This window comes from Lipophrys pholis (genome assembly GCF_963383615.2).
Source record: "Lipophrys pholis genome assembly, chromosome: 17".
In the NCBI taxonomy this organism is placed as follows: Eukaryota; Metazoa; Chordata; class Actinopteri; order Blenniiformes; family Blenniidae; genus Lipophrys; species Lipophrys pholis.
Window position 1 is genome coordinate 24,343,937 of NC_137643.1, and position 21,718 is coordinate 24,365,654.

Sequence of the window (21,718 nt, forward strand, 5' to 3'; positions counted from 1 at the left end):
GTGGAACAATCAGGAGGGAAACAATGGGTGGATGTGTGATGGGGGCGAGGTGTCTGGAGCTCGGTCACGGGCGTCTGTGGGGGGATTACCTTCTGGACGCATCTCATTAATGAGGCCAGCATCCAGACACAGACTGGGGTCAGTGTTATGGAGATCAGGGTGTGAGGGTCAGGTCACTGAGGACCGGGGACCTGGAGGACGACTATTGTGTCCATGGCCTGCTCCGCTCTCACACACACACACACACACACACACACACACACACACACACACACACACACACACACACACACACACACACACACACACACACACACACACACACACACACACACACACACACACACACACACACAGAAGCTGAGAGGTCACTGACTGTGACCCCGCTCTGTGGCCTGAATTAAAGAGCAAACCTCCAGCGATCACACACACTCTGGAAAACACAACCTCGCTGTGAGAAGATGGAAACTTTTCACTTCTGTCGTGTTCAGATCCAGATGTGGGAATAAAATGTGCCCATGTGTGCAGAGCAGAAGATATTTAGTGGAGTTCAGATGGAATTCTACAAAGTTCATCAAAATTAACTGAACACACACACACACACACACACACACACACACACACACACACACACACACACACACACACACACACACACACACACACACACACACACACACACACACACACACACACACACAGAAGATTTGTTGCAAAATGTTCAGTTTCAATCAATTTTCCCTCAAAGTCACCGAGTCTGTTGAACCAAAGGCTTTTTTCTTTTTTTTTTTCACACTTTATAACCAGACTGTTTCTTTTCTTCTTCCATTTTGGAGAAACTGTCACAGTTTGCTCACTTTTCCAGTGAATAAACTGACTGGAGGCAGAAGCTTTGGTCTGAAGCCTGTTATCACCACAGTTCAATGAAGTCACTCCAAACAGACCCAGTAAAGTGACTCTGGAGAGAAAGAACCTGGATTGTACTCACTCCAACACACAGCGGCCACCCAGATGAAGAAAGACGCTTTCATTCTGCTCTTCTTCTCCCAGTCTCCTCGAGGTTAAATCCTTTCACCTTTCAAAAACCTTCAGAAACAAAACTCCACAAATAATTCCGATAGCGGCAGCTTCTCCCTTGTTCTCTCTGGCTCCTCTTCTTCGTGGCAGTTCTTGGTGTGGCTTTATGAGAGCATGTCCATTCTTGTGTTGTCCAGCGTCGGCCGTAGCAGGCTGCTGGTCGTGTCCACGGATCCTAATGGGGAGAAGGTGAAGAAGCCCCTCGGAGCTCTGGGACATTAGTTATGCAGGTTCATTGTTGTCCGAGGGAGCTGGGATACCGGGGATTCTCCTGGCAGGTTGGGCTCCTCTGGACCAATCACAGCTGCGGGCTGCATCATGACAGATCTTCATTTAATGTGGGGGTCTTCGGGCCAGCTGCTCGGCCCCTCCCACCTCCATGATGGAGCAGCTGAGTCCTGAGCCGACCCCGTGCTCCTGACCTCAGAGCCGCTCAAACACTGCAGTGGAGGGATGAGATGGTCTGAGCAATCTGTGGTTCATCTCTGAGTTTATCTTTTTACTCCTCCGGGTGTCCTTCCTGTCAGTAAATTGTACTTTGCCGGTGATTTACTGAGAAAATCAGAAGATCTGAGATGATCTGCCACAAAGTCGAAGCTGCGGGTGAAAGAAAGGATCCGGGAAAAGATGGGAAACAGCGAGCTCAGGGTACGAGACAGAAACTGTCCCCAGCTGAGGACAAGTCTCTCAGCACGATAACAGGATCTGATTTGTTGAGACACAATCACACACTAGAGCTACACTCGGTAGAGCGCAGACCTTCGCCAACGCCACATCTGTTTGTGGTCCAAAGTTAGCATCACTAGCATGTTAGCCTTTAGCTCACATCAATGCTAACTAGCTAGGTCGGGTAGCTACATGACTGTGAAACACTGAACAGGAAGCGTCTCCATGGCAACAGACGCTGATCTCCTTTGATCTCCTTCATGAGGTTCCTCTCTCATCCACTTTGTGTGAGACGGGTTTTTTTTTGCAGTTTGTTCAGAAATGTTTAGTCGTTAACGTTCCAAAATGTAATGGGTCGGTCCTCGATGACAAATCATCCCTAAAGATTTCATGTAATTCGGTTTAATAGTTTTGGGGGAAAATTTGGTAAAATACAAATAAATAAATAAATAAATAAATAAATAAATAAATAAATAAATAAATAAATAAATAAATAAATAAATAAATACATGGAGAATAAAAAATAACCTTCTTGGCCCAACTTTTCTTGGCAGAGGAAACCACACACACACACACACACACACACACACACACACACACACACACACACACACACACACACACACACACACACACACACACACACACACACACACACACACACACACACACACACACACACACACACACACACACACACACACACCAGTCACATTGTGTGTTAATATGTCAGCAGTAATTTAATAAAGTACACATTTGTTAATCTATTCACAAAAAGGTGTGTGTGTGTGTGTGTGTGTGTCCATTATGGAGGATTTTAGGTACATATCTTCTTTTCATCTTTTTCAGGTTTTCTCGACTGAAGTATGTCCTGTGGAGGATTCTAGAGGATCAGGTGTAGGTTGGTGTTTCTTGTCATACTGAAGGGATTTTCACATGTTCTGGTCCAGAAGCCCGAATCAGATGAAAAGTCCTCTTCCCATTTTAACACTGGATGATGTAGAGAGTCGTGTTTATAAGTAACCTGTACACTGTGGAGAGATTTCTTTTACTTTCTGTCGAGATCTTCTTGATGTTATTAATCAAATCAGCTGGTTTTTAAAGTATTCTGCATTAGCGGGATTATTTTTATCTTTGTATCTCAAAGCTTTGAAATGATTCTGTCTCCGTCATGAGTGAATTGTCTTGGAAAATATGCTGGAGGTGGTGACTCCCTTCTGTTCCCATGTTTTCAGATCCAGCGTTGTTTTGTAGTTTTCAGTCTGGGTTTTGCCAGACTGGGCAGAGAACACAAGGTTCCAGAGTGGACCCTGGGTTCATCCTGTAACTTTTCCACCATGCAGACAGTGGAGAACCAATCAGTGGGTTATAGAGCGGTGGTTGAAATGGATCATTGAATTAAACTCAAATTATTTTAAATCAATGTGTGTCAATAAGTAAACGTGTGATTGGCGGCTGGAATGTAATTGGCTCAAAGCTTCAGTTTCCCGTCATGTCACCCGAACCCTCCTAATGTCCAGAACAACTTCAACTGACTGTTCTTTCATAGTTCTAAAGTTACATGAAGAAATAAAGCAGTTTTCAAATATGGCTGATCATAATTCTCACGAATCCTCCAACACAGTGAGGCTCCAGACTGACTCATTCTATCTCACAGTTCATCAGTGACTTTGAAGTGGCCTGTTTCTTTGGTCCGTTTGAGCTGCATCGAAGTCTTCATCTCAGATTCCGGGTCCCAGGTTGAAATCCCAGCAGCAGCAGCAATGACCCACATGTTGTGTTTCATCCTGATCGTCTTCATTCCTCTAATGCAAACCTCCACGTCTGGTTCTCCTCATCCTGCCGCCTCCTCTCTCCAACACTCCCTAAACCTCTCTGACGTCTCGAATCTCAGAAGGTCCAGTAGAAGCAGGACGAGATGTTTAGAGCAGGAGATTAAGGCTCATCCAACTTTTACGTCTTCAAGACAAGCTGCTAGTTTAACAAGTTGATCGTCTGGTTTCATAGATCAATAGATTTATCTCTCATAGTTTCTCTCCTGACTGCTGCTTCCAGACTGAACTTCCATATTAAAGCTTTTAACCAATCACAGTTCAGCCATCACCTGTTGCCGGGTAAAGAAATCTGCCTGAGGCTTCAGATTCAGTTCTGCAGTGTAAAACAAGCGTCAGTCGCTGCTGCTTCAACCAATCAGATTTAGATATTGACGACTCAGGACCTTCTAGAAGGCCGAGGGTGACGTCGTTGTATTCAAGCCCTCTGATTGGATGGTCAGAGAGTTCACTCTCCAGCTAGCTTACTGCATCTGGAGCAGCTGCATGAACAAAATATAGTTGGTTGATTTAATAAAGGTTTAGTCAAACGACAATGGCTGAAGAAGAAGATAAAGACCTTCGACTGCAGATTTATTGTCAAAACAATTTCCAAGAGGTCATTGAACGCACCGCAGCACTCGAGCACGGAGGTCTGGTGCAGTTTATCAGAGCTCACTACAAACTCCATGGCAGGATTCAGGATTCTATGATTTACCATGATATTATTTTCAAGACCATGAAAAGCTGATGTTTGTCTCCGTCCTCGAACCCCCGAAGTTTCGGGAAACGCAGCCGTTTTCTATGCAGCTGCAGCAGAAGGAGAGACGTGACCTCGGATTGTTTTCATCAGTAAAGGTATTTATTCTGGCTACACGAGTATCTATCTGTAATACAAAGGCTTTTTATACTGCATTTCTGCATGAAAATATGGTTTTTGTTGCCATAAAAAAGTTATTGGGGGGGGATTAAGTCAAACCAGCCACTAGAGGAAATGTAGAAATGAAATGAAGGAGTGATGAGTCAGCACTTTTTACAACTCAACCCAGAGAAAACTGAGCTCATTGTTTTTGGCCCCAAAGAAGAAAAGTTAAAGGTCAGTGCTCGTCTTGACTCCAGGTCACTCAGGACATCAAATCAGGCAGAAATCTGGGTGGAGTTCTGGACTCCACCCTGAAATTCAACAGCCACATTAAGACAAGAACCAAATCAGCTTCCGACCATCTGAACAATGTTGAAGAATCAAAGGATTTCTGAGCAACAAGATCCTGAGAAACTTCTTCTGCTTTCATTTTCACTGGAACGGAGTGTTTACACATTACACCACCACGCTGAGGGTGGAGCACATCACACCATCACACTGAGGGTGGAGCACATTACACCACCATTCTGAGAGGGGAACACATTACACCACCACGCTGAGGGTGGAGCACATCACACCATCACACTGAGGGTGGAGCACATTACACCACCATTCTGAGGGGGGGAACACATTACACCATCACACTGAGGGTGGAGCTCATCCCCCTGCTCCACCCTCTCCGCTGGCTGCTTGTGTATCAAAGGACTTCAGAATGGTCCTTCTGCTCCAGAAAGCTTTGAAGGGTCTCGGCCTAAATCATCTCAGATTGACTTGTAGAAGATCAAAGCTCCAGACCTCTGAGGTCATCAGGAAGAGGTTGACTCACTGTTCCTACAGTCAGAAGAAACAAGGTGAAGCAGCTTTTAGTTCCTACCTCCTCACCTGTGGAACAAACTTCCTGAACACCTGAAGACTGCTGACACACTCACTTCTTTTAAATCAGGACTTAAAACATTCCTAGATACACAGGCTGAAAAACAAATACTCTACTTACTTAGTAAACTAATCTGAATAAATCTCTTATTTATTATACTTTTCTTCATTATTTGTTTTAATGCATTTCTTTAATTTCTTCTAAAGCTTTAATGTATTTCTTTATTCTGCATGCCTTTTATTTCTTTGTAAAACACTGTGAATTGCCTTGTGTTTGAACGGTGCTCTATTAATAGGTTTGCCTTGCCTTGCCTTGCTTTGTGAAGGCTGAAGTGTGAAATACACGGCCGCCACTAAAGTTAACGGAGAATTTTTTAATTAGATTCGCTACAGGAAGCAGGTATAAAGTGAAAAGTATAGGACCTAAGACAGAACCCTGTGGAACTCCACCAGAACAGAGATCAGAACAGGACCAGAACTGGACCAGAACAGGACCAGAACAGAGAACACAACAGAGACCAGAACTGGACCAGAACAGAGACCAGAACTGAACCAGAACAGAGACCAGAACAAGACCAGAACAGAGACTAGAACAGAGACCAGAACAGGTCTAGAACAGAGACCAGAACCAGACCACAACATGACCAGAACAGAGACCAGAGCAGAGACCAGAATAGGACCAGAACAGAGATCAGAGCAGAGACCAGAACAGAGACTAGAACAGGGACCAGAACAGAGACTAGAACAGAGACCAGAAGAGGTCTAGAACAGAGACCAGAACCGGACCACAACATGACCAGAACAGAGACTAGAACAGGGACCACAACAGAACCAGAACAGAGACTAGAACAGAGACCACAACAGGACCAGAACAGAGACTAGAACAGGGACCACAACAGAACCAGAACAGAGACCACAACAGAACCAGAACAGAGACTATAACAGAGACCACAACAGGACCAGAACAGAGACTAGAACAGGGACCACAACAGAACCAGAACAGAGACCAGACACTAGAATAGGGACCAGAACAGAGACCAGAACATCCATCCATCCATAACTGTTATGGTGTTCAGGGTCACTGGAGCCGATCCAAGCTCACTATGGGTTATAAAGCCAGTTAATGTAAATTCAGACCATGGGAGTTCCCGTTCTTATGAATTGGACAACATGTGAAATGAAGAGATCACAGTTTATGGTGCAGCCTTAAGACTAATTACTCTCTTTCAGCTTCTCTTGGTTCGGCCAGCAGCTCTTGTTGAATCCAGAGTGAAAGCAGAGGACTCAGCAGGTGAGGATTCAAACCTTTATTGATGGTCCCACAATAATCACGTCACTACAAATAAGAACAAAATGTTAAAGAGGAACAGGTTTAACTTCAACAGAGGAACTTCGACATGATATTAACATGGCAAGTTAGAAAATAAAACATGTGCTTTTCTATGAATCTCACTCAGGTCACTTCCAGTTTCTGATCTGATCAAAACTCCTACATACACAACTTCATTCATTTACATGAGCAATAATAGTGATTAGATCTGTCAGGAGAAATCAAACTAAACTCCAAATACACATTTTAATGACACTGGAAAACATTTACACCCGATGATTTCCTCCCATGAAATCAGCTGATGAGGATTAACACACACAAAATGACAGTGAAGGAGATGAAACAGATCGACATGATCCCAGGTGGACTGAACATGAAGTTTCAGCTTGATTCATGCAGGTCTGTGTCATTTGTACTTGCATCTGGGTTCATTGCTTCTTTATTGTTCCATGGTACTAGTGTTTGAAGATGCTGCAGCTCATTAGACGGCTGGCTCAGCTCCAGGATTAAAGGAGGAAACACAGACACTCCTGACGTCGGGAAGATTAACTCCTTTAGTTTTGGTTTCATATTGAAACATGTTGCCCATCATATTTTAAAGGTCTGGGAGGGTCTGCAAAGTTTCATTTATAAATTTATAATTCTCAGGAAAATAAATTAAATTGTGAGAAAAAAATTCAGGAATTAAAGTCTAAATTCAGAGAACGTTATTCAGGATTAAGAACCAGAAAAAAAAGCAGCTTTATTTCCTGTGTAGTTTCATGTAGTTCCTGGTGTTTCATGCAAACATCCTGAGAACTGTGATCAGAGTCCATGTGATCCAGTCTGAGCTCCAGACGGACTTGATCCAGCCCGGGACAGAGCAACACTAAAAACTGCTTCACAGGTTCTATGTACCTTTTATCTTTATTTTAAAATTGTCTTCTTATATGTTGGATCCTTTTGATTGTAACCAACAACGTTTGGTTGTTTAAAGAGAAACGACAAAGTTTCTCACCGCGACGTGAAACAATATTTAATTGAGCCAGTATTTGATTTAAAATCCTCTTTGATCCTGTTTCCACTGGAATGTGAGGCTGGACAAATACCAGAGGTTCACTATGAATCAGAATCCCATCAGGTTTACAGACAAAGTGAGAGATAATAAATAATACCACTGTACATAGTCCAGATCATCTCCCGTTAGTCAGTGTCTGCAGATCCTTCATGTCTTCATCGTGTCACACACACTCACACAATGTGGAAACAGTAATAAAGAGTTCATTTAAAATGTTATAAAGTTAATAAGATTCCGAAGAAGCATCCTTGAATCATCAGTGTTATTTCTACATTAACAACATCGAAGGTCAAAATGTTCTTGAAATTGTGACAATGAAGATTAAAAAGATCTAATCTCAACTATTTTAACTAAAATTACAAAGGATAAAACATCAAGAGTCTTAAATTGGCTGAAAAAAAGTGAATTTCCCTTTTCTGTTGTTTCTGCTTCTGATGCATCACATTCTTTTACTTCGTCCTCCAACAGGAAGGAACAAGAAACGATGTAACAAGGACTCCTCAAAGAGAAGAGTGAGAGAGGAGTGAGAGGAGAGTGAGAGAGGACAGAGGAGCAGAAAGGAGTGAAGGAGGAGGTGTCACTCCGCAGGCAGCTGCATGTTGAAGGGTTGGTTGATCCCTCTGCTGGATGTAGTGTTTCCTCCACAGTCGATGTACTGATACATCTCCTGAGAAACCTGCTCTGCATGGCCGAAGTACGAGGTGGAGACGGTCACACTGCAGAGGAGGAGAGAGGAGGTGAGGAGGAATAGAGGGAGGAGGGAGGGGAGGAGGAGAGAGGAGGGGGAGGAGGAGGTGAAGAGGAGGAGAGAGGGAGGAGGGAGGGGAGGAGGAGAGAGGAGAGGAGGAGAGAGGAGGAGGGGGGAGGTGAGAGGAGGGGGAGGAGGAGAGGGGAGGAGGAGAGAGGAGGTGAGGAGGAATAGAGGGAGGAGGAGAGAGGAGGGGGAGGAGGAGGAGGAGGAGAGAGGAGGAGGGAGGAGGAGGAGAGGGGAGGTGAGAGGAGGGGGAGGAGGAGGAGGAGGAGAGGGGAGGAGGAGAGAGGAGGGGGAGGAGGGAGGGGAGGAGGAGGAAGGGGAGAGGGAGAGAGGAGGGGAGGAGGAGAGGGGAGGAGAGAGGAGGTGAGGAGGGAGGAGGAGGAGAGAGGAGAAGAGGGGAGGTGAGAGGAGGGGGAGGAGGAGAGGGGAGGAGGAGAGGGGAGGAGGAGAGAGGAGGGGGAGGAGGGAGGAGAGACGAGAGAGGGAGGAGAGGAGTAGAGAGGAGGTGAGGAGGAGGAGAGGAGAAGAGAGGAGGAGAGAGAGAAGAGGGGAGGAGAGGGAGGAGAGAGGAAGAGAGGGAGGAGAGGGAGAAGAGAGGAAGAGAGGGAGGAGAGGGAGAAGAGGGAGAAGAGGGGAGGAGGAGAGGGGAGGAGAGACGAGAGAGGGAGGAGAGGGGAGTAGAGGGAAGAGGGTGGAGAGGAGGAGAGGAGAAGAGAGGAAGAGAGGGAGGAGAGGAGGGGAGCGGGAGAAGAGGGGAGTAGAGGGAGGAGAGAGGAGGAGTAGAGGGAGGAGGGAGGGGAGAGGGAGGAGAGGAGGAGGAGGAGAGGAGAAGAGAGGGAGGAGAGGGAGGAGAGAGGCGGAGGAGAGGGAGAAGAGGGGAGGAGAGGGAGGAGAGAGGAAGAGAGAGGAGTAGAGGGAGGAGGGAGGGGAGAGGAGAAGAGAGGGAGAAGAGGGGAGGAGGAGAGACGAGAGGAGGAGAGGAGAAGAGAGGAGAGGAGGTGGAGAGGGAGAAGAGGGGAGTAGAAGGAAGAGGGCAGAGATTAGGAGAGAGGAGGAGGAGAGGAGAAGAGAGGAGGTGGAGAGGGAGGAGAGAAGAGAGGACAGGAAAAGGAGAGGGAGAAGAGGGGAGTAGAGGGAGGAGAGGAGTAGAGAGGAGGTGAGGAGGAGGAGAGAGGAGAGGAGGAGAGAGAAGTGAGTGAGGAGAGGAGGAGAGAGGAGGAGATAGAAGTGAGAGAGGAGAGGAGGAGAGAACAGGAAGAGGAGAGAGGAGGAAGGAGGAGAGGAAGGTGAGGAGGAGTAAGAGGAGAGAGAAGTGAGAGGAGAGGAGAGAGGAGGAGAGGAGAGAGAGGAGAGGAGGAGAGGTTTGGACTCACTGCATCATGATGACGATGTTGTGGACCTTGATGGTCTGCAGGGTGCAGTACTCACTGGAAGAAGCACACATGAACAGGGTCAGGTTGTGTCTTTGTTCAGGTTGAACTGTCGCATCACATCCAATCAAGGTTCAGTGGAACAGGAACCCTTTCCTTTGACTAAACAGTGAGCCTGCCTCCATGTTTAGACTCCAGGGGTAGAAGTCGCCTGCCAGGCGGGACGCGGGGGTTCGATTCCCGGCTGCTGCAATAGTTCTTACAAGACTTCATTCAGATTTAATTCATTTTTGTTGATTTATTTATTTAGCAGCAGAGCATCATGGGGGCGGCGGCGCTTCAGACACATCTGGAGCTAAGTGTGTGTGTGTGTGTGTGTGTGTGTGTGTGTGTGTGTGTGTGTGTGTGTGTGTGTGTGTGTGTGTGATGTAACACTTACTACATGTAGCTCATCTCATCTCCAATGATGGTTGGAACGGTGTAGTCAATCTGAAGAAAGATCAGACAAGAGTACAGAATGAGAGGAGGAGGGGGAGGAGGAGGAGCAGGAGGAGGAGGAGGAGGAGGAATAGCAGGAGGAGCATGAGCAGCAGAAGGAGGAGCAGGGGAAGCAGGAGGAGGAGCAGAAAGAGCAGCAGGAGGAGGAGGAGGAGGAGCAGGAAGAGGAGGAGCAGCAGCAGGGGCAGGAGCAGCAAGAGCAGCAGGAGGAGGAGGAGGAGCAGAAAGAGCAGCAAGAGGAGGAGCGGAAAGAGGAGGAGGAGGAGCAGCAGGAGGAGGAGGAGGAGCAGCAGGAGGAGGAGGAGCAGCAGGAGGAGCAGGAGGAGGAGCAGAAAGAGGAGGAGGAGGAGCAGCAGGAGGAGGAGGAGCAGCAGCAGGAGGAGGAGGAGCAGCAGGAGGAGGAGGAGGAGCAGCAGGAGCAGCAGTACCTGCTTGGTGTCCAGAGGACTGATGGCCGTCACGTTGCTGATCCGAGACTCCCCGATGACGGTCCGGGCGAACTGAACCTGAGCTGTGACGTCGGCCACTTCCACTGAGTAGTAGTTGTTGTTGGTGATGTTGACAGAGTTCTGCAGGACACAGGAACTCCACAGGTCAGAGGAGCTCAACACCAGATCTCCTCACTTATACAAGGAGGAGCAGCAGAACACAACATCTCAAGGCCTCTTCCTCCTCCATACGAACAAGAAGAAAGTTCAGCACTGCAGGTCCTCCTCAACAAAATGACCTCATTTCTTCTTCCAGCTCATCCTGGCTGAACAAAGTAGTTTGGTCTGTACCAACCGTCCTGGCTGAACAAAGTAGGAGCTGCTCTGCTGAACCTTCTGCTCTGCTGTGCTGCTCATGTGTGTTCCAGCTCTCTAATGACTATCAGTCATATTTAGCTTGTAACCTCACTACAGTACGAGCGCCGCAGCTCGTTATAATGTCGGAGTGCAGACTTACATGATGCTGATTAAAGTTCTCTTTCACACGAAGCCGTTAAAAAGCTCATCTTAGGTCTAAAAACTCCAAGTTTTCATTTCCAGTAGTTTGTAGTTTGTTTAGTAGTTCCTGATTCCTCCATGTTGAAGCTTTTGAACACATTCAGAAATAAAGTGAAAGGAGCAGAAAGTCACTATGGAATGTTGGAATGGTGAAAATAAGCCCCAGCCTGATTTACTAATGATAAAGAGGAGAGACATGAGAATGAGATCTTCTCTTTCTGGACCAAGGAGAGTTTAACACGTCTGTATTTCACATGCTTTAGTTAGAAAACACCAAGATCTAATGAGCTCCGTGGAAACGAGGCTTTTAAAGCTCCAGAACAGCAAATATGACGGGATGGAGGCGACATTGGTGAAAAATATAATACGAGGAAGGAGATAGTAACTCAGTGTCTCCAGTTATTCATTATTATCTCATTCCCACGCGTTATTATATATATTAGGGACGTCCCGATCAGATCGGTAGATATCGGATCGGGGCCGATATTAGTGATTTGTGAGTGATCGGGGATCGGTAAATCCAGCCGATCACCCCGCAGTTCTAAAATAACAAAAAATAAAACGCGGTCCGCAACGTCACCTAATAACCAGAACAATCAGGGACTAGAAGCTCCGGTGGAGCTGCAGAAGCTAGAAGCAGGCGGAGCGGGGCCATAGACCTATAAAACTAGAGTTATATATAGAGGTTTATGTGTTTATGTGCAGAAGTCTACTTCTAAATTTCTATGTGGTCTGTCTTCTTCTGTTTTTTTATTGTGTTTGGTGAGTCACAGCGCCCCTAAAGGCCTGGCATGTGTACTACATGCCCTGAAGCCTCGTGTTGAGCCTTGTTCATAGTGAGGTGTGGACGGAGGTATTTTGGGAGAAGGCCAGGGAGGACAAAGATAGTTTTTTTTTCGTTGCGTGGATGTTCCCTCAGTTTACAACAACAACTAAAGAAAAAGCCGCACAGAAGCAGCAAACTCGGTGCGGCTTTAAAATAAAGGATTTTAAAATAAAGGATAAGTCCCCACAGGGGAGCGATATGGTGAACCAATAACCCAGAAGGTTACGCTAGTTTGAAGGGAGACTGAGATATTCTGAATAAGTTTTTGAGAGAACTATGTTCAGAGTACTTTTGTCAAACAGGTTTTACCACTTAGAAGTGGAATGAATTGTTTATAATTCACAATGAAATGTAAATGTTTTGTGACGATTCAGGTCAAACCTGCAAATACTGCTTTAAGGTAAACTGAACTTTAATACACAAAGAAGTTACATTGGAGCCGAAGAGCTTTTATGTTTAAGTCGTTCTGAGAAGAATTTTGATTCAATAAGTGAGTTTTACAATAATCTCTATCTAAACAAAGCTTCTGCCAATAGTGCTTTTAGCTTCAGACATCTTAGTTGCTCCAAAAATACACTGTTGAGTAACTTTGCAATAGCAATGTGAGTATCGGATCCGGAAAGTATCGGTATCGGCCGATACTCAATTCTGAAAAATCGGATCAGTATCGGGGGCAAAAAAGTGTGATCGGGACATCCCTTATATATATATATTTTCCCTATATCCACTCCGGAGCTCCATAGAGGCGTAACTCTTCATTCCAGTATCGACTCTATCAAAGTTCAGTCCTCGCTCCACCCTGTCCTTCCTTTGTTCAACTGGTATCATGAACACCATGGTGAGAGTTAACCACTGGTAAACAGTTAGTGGAGGTTCACTTTAACAACAAGATAACACCTGGTTAAAGTTAACCCAGTTTGAACCACAAGATAACACCTGGTTAAACTTAACCCAGTTTGAACCACAAGATAACACCTGGTTAAACTTAACCCAGTTTGAACCACAAGAGAACACCTGGTTAAACTTAACCCAGTTTTGAACCACAAGATAACACCTGGTTAAACGTAACCCAATTTTGAACAACAAGATAACACCTGGTTAAAGTTAACCCAGTTTTGAACCACAAGATAACACCTGGTTAAAGTTAACCCAGTTTTGAACAAGATAACACCTGGTTAAAGTTAACCCAGTTTTGAACAACAAGAGAACACCTGGTTAAAGTTAACCCAGTTTGAACAACAAGATAACACCTGGTTAAAGTTAACCCAGTTTTGAACCACAAGATAACACCTGGTTAAAGTTAACCCAGTTTGAACAACAAGAGAACACCTGGTTAAAGTTAACCCAGTTTTGAACCACAAGATAACACCTGGTTAAAGTTAACCCAGTTTTGAACCACAAGATAACACCTGGTTAAAGTTAACCCAGTTTTCAACAACACGATAACAGTGCTGTTAAAGTTACCAGTTGGTTAAAAGTATTTAACGTCTGGTTAAACAATGACCCAGTTTAGAACAACCGGGCCCAGACTGCTAAAACCCACAATGAGCAGGAGTTTCCAGATGTGGAAGCAGATGTTGTGATCCAGTCTGCGCCGTCTTTTGGAACCGCCGGACCTGTTCTGAGCATTTGGTGGTGAGTCCCTGTGTAGAGTCCAGTCTGCTCGGGCTCTGCTGGATGGGCTCACTGCTCCACCATGTGGCAGTGTGAGAGATCACAGCCAGCGCAGTCGCTCCTTCATGGCCAGACTGACGTGCTCTGAGGATCATCTCTGGAAGACTCTTCACCAAACACTCCTCCAGCTCTTCTGCAGCTTCAAGCTGATCCTTGAAGCCTGAATCCCGGAGGCGCTCTTCCAGTTGATCACTGTATTTCTTATACAGCCTTTCATGGCTGACCAGAACATCTGGAGATGTTTCTTCTGAGTGACTTCAAGCCGAGTATTTTCTAAAATAGTCAATGTGTTCATGTGTGGCACGGCGTCCAAGCTCCATGTTGGTGATACTTTAGGAGTTAATGTTTTTAATGACTCCTCATGTTTTGGACAGTTGAAGGAACCTCCGGCACACGGGGAGGAGTCGAACTGCAGCTATGTCACTGGAAGATGAGCCTGCTAACCACAACACCACTGAGCAGCAGGTACGTCACCTTTTCACCAACGTTTCACCACAAATAAATGCACTTTCTACTCTGTTCGTTCATTATTATCAGTGTGAACAGTCCTGGAGAACGAACGTGACAGCATATGAACCCTCCCACCAAAAAAAGAGGCCTAGAAAACGGAGGTAAAGTTACATTTTGTCCATTTCAAAATCTGTACTTTACTTTTACTGACGTTCACAGCAGAATCTGAAATCTTTCTTTGGCCAGTTGTGGATTTATGAAGACTAAGAGGAAGATCGCCCTCTGCAGGAGGATAACAGACACTAAAACTGAGGAACACAATTCCTCTGAAACCTCAGATCGTATTTGTTTTCAGGATCACACTTTGATTATTGTCCACTTCAGTTTTTACTGCATAAAAAATAAATAATCAGTGAATACATTCATACAACACCACGTTTCACATGACAACATCGAATCTGTTAAAAAAATAGTGTTGCGTTTCCACTGCAGCAGCAGACACACTCACAACGATGTAGTGAGTCTGCCAGGCCACTGGAGGGCGCTGTCGCTGGATTTTCTTTTTTTAATGAAAGCACACAGACATGTGGAGAGAACGATCCACCATAAACGTGAAGAATATGGAGAGAACCTGACATTCTAGTGGACTGATGAGGAATCAGACGCTATCAGGGAGAGTCTCAACTATTAAACTACTGATCTGGACCAGAAAACTAGAAAACGACCGCCAGTCAAACCACTGGGGGGTCGGCCATGTTGGTTTACAGGTGCATGAACAGAAGGAACTATTTTCAAAGGGGAGGGAGGAGGGAGATGAGCAGTAACAGGCTCTGTAGCCTCCATCAGTCTCTGCAGGAGGGAATCGCCACCACCTTGGGAGCCGGATTAAAAACTTGGCAGATACAGTGGATCAGAACACTGGTGTCGTGGAAACTGACCCCCCAAAAGTGACGAAAGCTTTGTGGATCCGCGCGTTTTCGTTGTTGGGCAAACGAGGCCATAGAGAGTAAAAAATGTTAGGATTACGCAGCAGATGGAAGTACCCACTGAGGTGAGACTGCCCCCTGCTGTTCATTTGTTCACACTGAAGGAAACTTACTGTGATGTTGAGATACACGCTGTGCTTCTCCTCGTCGTAGCTCACAAACACAGACTTCACCCCCATGTAGGACACATCGATGGATCGAGGGAAGAGGAAGAAGACGGCCAGACCGGACAGCAACAGACAGAGCAGCACAGACGCCGTCACATACAGCTTCCTGCAAAGGATCAGACAAACACCTGGATCTTAAAGGGGAAGGACATCACGGACACAGCAAACACCATTATTTAAAGTGCTGAATGAGTCCTCCAGGACAACCAGGCTGACTGTGTGATTGTGACAGTACCACCGCTCACAACAGGCACTACAGACACCAGAGCAGGTCAACAGGCACCAGGCAGGAAGAAAGAAAGAAATAGTCAAAAGAAGAAAGTCCAAATGATTAAACCAGAGTTTAAGGGACACACTCTCCAACTTGACACGACTCGCTTTAAATCTGGCTTTACATGTTTGAGAAAGGCGTAGAAAGAAGAAGTATAATCATATTTATTTAATCCCGCCCATTTACAGCTTTGTCGTTACTTCATTTCAACTCACAGTATTTTTCTTAATTTAACATCAATGTTGTTAGACCCCTACACCAAAATATCAAAAATAAACAGCAAGAATTTACACAACAGATTGTAGCCCCTCCACCAATCGGACAGTGCAGCACCATTACCCACAAGCCCTTGCTGTAATGACAAAACCCCGTACCTATCTTTTTTTGAAATGAAGTTCAGTTTTTATTTTTCGTCATTTCTATTTTCTCTGTTAGTTTTGGTTAAGGATTATACTGTTGCTCCAGACAAACGTTCCAGACTCTAAAGCAGCGTTAACAGGAGCTACAGACACTAAAACCACCACTGCCGTTTTCAGCTTCACTTCAAAATATGAGAATAAATACACACGTATAATAGTTTAAAACTTGAGCAGTGCAGCGTTTAGCAAGAGGAGTATGTTTATAGAAACAGGAGTATGTTTATAGAAACAGGAGTGTGTTTATAGAAACAGGAGTATGTTTATAGAAACAGGAGTGTGTTTATAGAAACAGGAGTGTGTTTATAGAAACAGGAGTGTGTTTATAGAAACAGGAGTATGTTTATAGAAACAGGAGTATGTTTATAGAAACAGGAGTGTGTTTATAGAAACAGGAGTGTGTTTATAGAAACAGGAGTATGTTTATAGAAACAGGAGAGCCTCACGTCCTCCGGGGCCGCAGCCTCTGGTCGCTGTATGGAATCAGAGCCACCAGTTGGTTTTCCTGTCCTGGACCAGAGAGGACATCAGTGATTAGTCACAGCTTCTCCTGCTTTCTGTCAGTACTTTCTCATCTGTCGTTACCTCTGGGGATTCTCCCGGTGCCCTGACAGGTGGGACAGGTCACACTGTCTCTCCCTGTAAATTCCACATAAGGAAACTGTGAGACGTCTCCAGCTTTCCCGTCCTCGGTGAGCGGGTCCAGACCCTCATCATTGCCCGTCTGCTTCGTCAGGTCGGAAAAAGTCTTCCCCATAGTCACACCTGAAATCACAACACCATCACATGACAAATGGGAATTTTACACCAGTAGAAAACATCAAACTTTAACAATTCATTCAGACATTGTGCAAATATAAAGCCCCACCACAGGGCAAATAACAGAATATGCCCTCCAAGCGCTCACGCATTCTCCGTTTCACACAAAGTATGAAGACATGGTTGAAAACCAGACAACCTGATCTTTTGGACATGATGAGAAATAACACTGGCACTGTTGGTACACTCTTAGTTTTACACAATAATATAAACACAAACTCCATTTTTGTGATTCTGACTTCTGTTTTTGGCCACCGGGTCTGAACTCTTTCAAGCTGTCAATCGATTAAAATCTTAAATCACTGCACAGATGAATCATGCGTCTCTTAATCATTGAAAATTCCAGTCAGTTTTCTGTATTATGAACACATGATATCAGGCTAAGACAGCGGATTTTTAATTGAATGTATCACCAAAACAATCAGAAACAAGAATGCATAGTTAAAAAAAATGATTAGTGGTAGTAGGTTAATCCAAACTGAGTCTGTTTTTACCATAATTTCTCCTAAAAATGACTCCAGTGGGCCCAAACCTCATTTTGAGAACGACAGTCAAAATGTAAAGTTCAAGTCTTCACGGTCAAAAAGTGAATCTCAGATAAACATTATTGATCCACAGAAACATCACAAAGCCTGAAGTTAAGGAAAAACAAAACCACAAGATAAAGACTGAACAGAACCTCTGCAGTCTATAAGGGCAAGGCAAGGCAAGGCAAGGCAAGGCAAGGCAAGGCAAGGCAAGGCAAGGCAAGGCAAATCTATTAATAGAGCACCATTCAAACACAAGGCATGACATGCAGAATAAATAAATACATTAAAGCTTTAGAAGAAATTAAAGAAATGCATTAAAAGAAATAATGAAGAAAAGTATAATAAATAAGAGATTTATTAATGTTAAGTTTACTAAGTAAGTAAAATCTATTGTTTATTCTACATCCTGTGCATCTAGGAATGTTTTAAGTCCTGATTTAAAAGAAGTGAGTGTGTCAGCAGTCTTCAGGTGTTCAGGAAGTTTGTTCCACAGGTGAGGAGGTAGGAACTAAAAGCTGCTTCACCTTGTTTCTTCTGACTGTAGGAACAGTGAGTCAACCTCTTCCTGATGACCTCAGAGGTCTGGAGCTTTGATCTTCAACAAGTCAATCTGAGATGATTTAGGCCGAGACCCTTCAAAGCTTTCTAGAGCAGAAGGACCATTCTGAAGTCCTTTGATACACAGGCAGCCAGCGGAGAGGGTGGAGCAGGGGGATGAGCTCCACCCTCAGTGTTGTGGTGTAACGTGCTCCACCCTCAGTGTGGTGGTGTGATGTGCTCCCCCTTAGTGTGGTGGTGTAGAGTCCAGAACTCCACCCAGATTTCTGCCTGATTTGATGTCCTGAGTGACCTGGAGTCAAGATGAGCACTGACCTTTAACCTGTCTTCTTTGGGGCCAAAAACAATGAGCTCAGTTTTCTCTGGGTTGAGTTGTAAAAAGTGCTGACTCATCACTCCTTCATTTCATTTCTACATTTCCTCAGCCGGTATCAGGGGGCGTGGTCATTCACTGACACTGATATATAGAGCTGAGTGTCGTCTGGTCATTCTGAGAAGAGATGTTGTAATGTTCCATGATCTGAGCCAGTGGGAGCACGGAGATGTTCAATAAGAGGGCCCCAGGATGGAGCCCTGAGGAACCCCACAAGTGATTTGCTCAAATTCACAATCAGCTGCTGACACAGAATAGCGGCCATCTTGCCAGCAGGATTTAAATCCACTGAGTGCAGAGCCAGAAGTTCCAACCATTGTTCCAGTGGGTCCAGCAGGATGTTGTGGTCAACTGTGTCCAAAGCAGCACTAAGATCCAGTCAGAGTCAAAGTGAGACAGTGGACGTGTCCCTGCTCATGGAGACGTCATCCAGCACTTTAATCCGAGTGTTTCAGTGCTCTGACCTCAATCCAGACTAGAAAACATTCAGCTCATTGTTTTGAGCCAGAAAAGCAGGAAATTGTGTGAAAAGCACCTTTTCAATAATCTGACTTCAGAAAGCTTTGATATGGGCCTGGAGTTACTGATTCCTGAAGAATCCAGATTACTCTTTTTTGCTGCATGTTGTGGGTTTGAGCTGGAGAACAATGTGGGTTAGTGCTGCTCAGTCTAACAGGAGAACATCTGCCAGATTAGACAGAACATCTTTGGGTGGAGGCTCAGGGGTTCCAGTCGTAATGCCTGAGCTCCACCCACTGACTCAGTCTGATCGGGCTCATTTGATGGTGAAATAGGAGGGACATCATTCCAAGATGCGTCTGAGAAGAGTTCCGGAGGTCCTGATGGCGAGGGACTGTCTGTCTCAGTCTGTCCACCACACTAAACCAAGTACCAGCATTAGTACTGTGTTTGATGAGAACCTCAGAGAAGAACCATCGTCTGGCCCTTTCTAATTCTAGCTTTACATGCCCAGCCTTTCTTTGGACATGTCCTAATGACGGTGGAGCTTAGATTGTCTTTTCTGGGCCTTAACCAGTGTCTTCTTCCTCCATGGAGCTGTCCTCCTATCACACTACTTTAGCTTTGACTGGCGCTATGGTATCAACGATGGTTCTAACTTTAGAGCTGAAGTTCTCTACAAGGTGCTTGATAGAAGCTGCAGCAGAGCTGCATGCTAGAGAATGTCTGGCTGGAGACACGCCGTGTCTTTTCATCAATGGGACATTTCTGATCAGCTCTGTTGTCCTTCTCCTGCTGTCAGCTGAGACGGAGACTTTAAATGAGACAAGGTCCTGGTCAGAAACACACACATCTTTCACCACAACCTCACAAATGGAAAGAACCAAGTCTAAGATGTGTCCCTGGTTGTGTGTGGACTTTGTCTCATGCTGGAAAAGTCCAACATGTTCTAGATGTCCAGGAGTTCCTCAGCACTGTTATCTTGTGGATTCTCACAGTGGATATTAAAATCAGCCATTACCACAACAGAGTCCTCATCAATACATCCAGACAGCAGGTTGCTCAAGTCATGAAAGAAGTTTGCATTGTATTTGGGTGGTGGTGGTGTGTATTTGGGTGGTGGTGGTGGTGGTGTGTATTTGGGTGGTGGTGGAGATGGTTGCTCTTATTACCTGACAGGAAGAGTTCACCTGCAGAGCAACATGTTGAGATGAAACACACGGTGACGGAGAAAGGCAGAATCGGTGATATAAAACATGATAAATGTGATTATAGTGACAGAGAAAAGCTCTATAAAAAAAAAACACCACAAATGTCATTTTAATGACATTTTCGTTCCTCTTCGCTGTTGTTTTTGAAGTTAGCCGTTAGCTCTTAGCGACAAAACAGTCTATAATGAATCTTTTTCGACATGACAACCCCCGGATTACCTGTCTAGATCCGCATCTCACCAACTTCTCTGAAGATTTCACAGAAACACCAACGTCGAGGCAGAAAAAGAGAGCCGATTTCGAGATTTACAGGAATGTTAGCCGCGCACGTAGCTTCGTCGAGCATCCCAATAATTCTGCTTCCGGTTTGTCTGCAGCGGCATCGGCGCCCCCCTGCGGCCATACTGTAAAACTACAGTCTGCAGGTCAAACTGGACCTCCAAACAGGACCACCAAAACCAGACCACCAGAACTCGACCACCAAAACTGGATGTCCAAAAGAAGAACCTGAGGTTAGAGTTCACCAGAACTGGTGGTCTGAACCTTCCTGCTGGTGTCGACGGTCCAGCTGCTGCTCCGAAGGTCTGGAGGAGGTTTTCTTCTTCTTCTGTTCAACTGAGCAGGTTGAAACTCCACCGTCTACCTGAGCCTCCGTCCCTTCATGACCACAATGGAACCTCTCCTGATGGAAACTTCCAGCTCTCAGAGGTCAGAGGTCAAATCATCTCAGACTGGTTTCTGGACCATGATGAGTTCCCTGGACTGCAAAGACCTCCACAGTCCCAAACCTCAGTCCAGCAGAGCTCCTCTGGGAGGTGGAGCAACAGGAGAGTCACATCAGGATGTTCAGATCAACATCTGCAGCTACTATGAAGTGATCATGTTGACGTGGACCAGAACCTTCGAGGAACGTTTCAGAACCTCCAGTCTGTCAGAACAAGAACTAGAGCAGCTCTCTGGGTGGGAAATGAGTTGAAACCGCCAAACGTCGAGGTTTAAGTTGTGCCTCATTTTTCTTCTGTTTCAATCTGAAGAGAAACGTTAAATTTCTGTGTTGTGACATAAACCCTTTGGTTACAACCTTAATTAAGTATTGTAGTTACATTTGTAATGTATGAAATCATCCTGGATCATAGAGGGTCTTCAAAAGTCTTACAAGTATTGAATTTACAATTCTGCAATTAATCCAATAAAAAAACAAACTTTAAAAGGTATTACATTTGATATTGTAGGTATTAAGTTTGGTGGCATATTTTTTCCGCTGTATTGTGTTTAAAAGTGTCTGGGAAACATCGCGGCTGTAGCATAGCATAGCATAGCATAGCATAAAGTGAACCCAGTTCCAATTAGGAACCAATCAGCACTGACTTTGCAGCCCGGTGAGAAATGATCAGCCTCATTCAGCCCAACAGCTGCACACATCAGTCACACTTGATGCCCCAGAAAGATGATTTTGGAAACTTTATGCGACGGGTGGGAAGTGAAAAGCACAGGGAAGAATTTAATAATGCCAGGTTGGAGAAAACATCATTCTGGATCCCTGTTAGGGTTCATCTGGTACCCGGTCGGGATCGTCTGGTACTCCTTTAGGAAGCCTCCTAACACCTTTCCTTAACTCCTTTAGGAAGCCTCCTAACACCTTTCCTTAACTCCTTTAGGAAGCCTCCTAACACCTTTCCTTATCCCCGTGATGT

At 45.2% G+C, this 21,718-nt stretch overlaps 1 protein-coding gene across 3 annotated transcripts; it reads right to left on the reverse strand.

The window, feature by feature from the left end:
- Positions 1–6,587: 6,587 nt before the first annotated feature.
- Positions 6,588–20,399, reverse strand: LOC308123024 (transmembrane protein 106B-like). Of its 3 annotated transcripts, none has more exons than XM_080485255.1 (8): positions 20,244–20,399; positions 16,660–16,839; positions 16,521–16,584; positions 15,334–15,493; positions 10,727–10,867; positions 10,240–10,289; positions 9,804–9,857; positions 6,588–8,392 (listed from the first exon to the last, which is right to left on the reverse strand). In XM_080485255.1, exons 2-8 carry the CDS (start codon positions 16,829–16,831, stop codon positions 8,254–8,256), a joined length of 780 nt encoding a protein of 259 aa, XP_080341381.1. In that variant the 5' UTR covers positions 16,832–16,839; positions 20,244–20,399; the 3' UTR covers positions 6,588–8,253. The 3 variants fall into 3 exon arrangements, with proteins under 3 accessions (XP_080341381.1, XP_080341382.1, XP_080341380.1); XM_080485256.1 differs by having other exon boundaries at positions 20,225–20,397; XM_080485254.1 differs by having other exon boundaries at positions 20,265–20,393.
- Between the last annotated feature and the right edge of the window lie 1,319 nt (positions 20,400–21,718).

Excerpts from the sequence above, each read along its gene's own strand:
- LOC308123024 (XM_080485254.1), bottom strand. The coding sequence starts at position 20,370 with ATGCTCGACGAAGCTACGTGCGCGGCTAACATTCCTGTAAATCTCGAA. Across the intron at positions 10,290-10,726 it reads GTCCTCTGGACACCAAGCAG|ATTGACTACACCGTTCCAAC; the intron begins GTACTGCTGCTC and ends ATCTTTCTTCAG. Across the intron at positions 9,858-10,239 it reads GATGAGATGAGCTACATGTA|TGAGTACTGCACCCTGCAGA; the intron begins GTAAGTGTTACA and ends TGCTTCTTCCAG.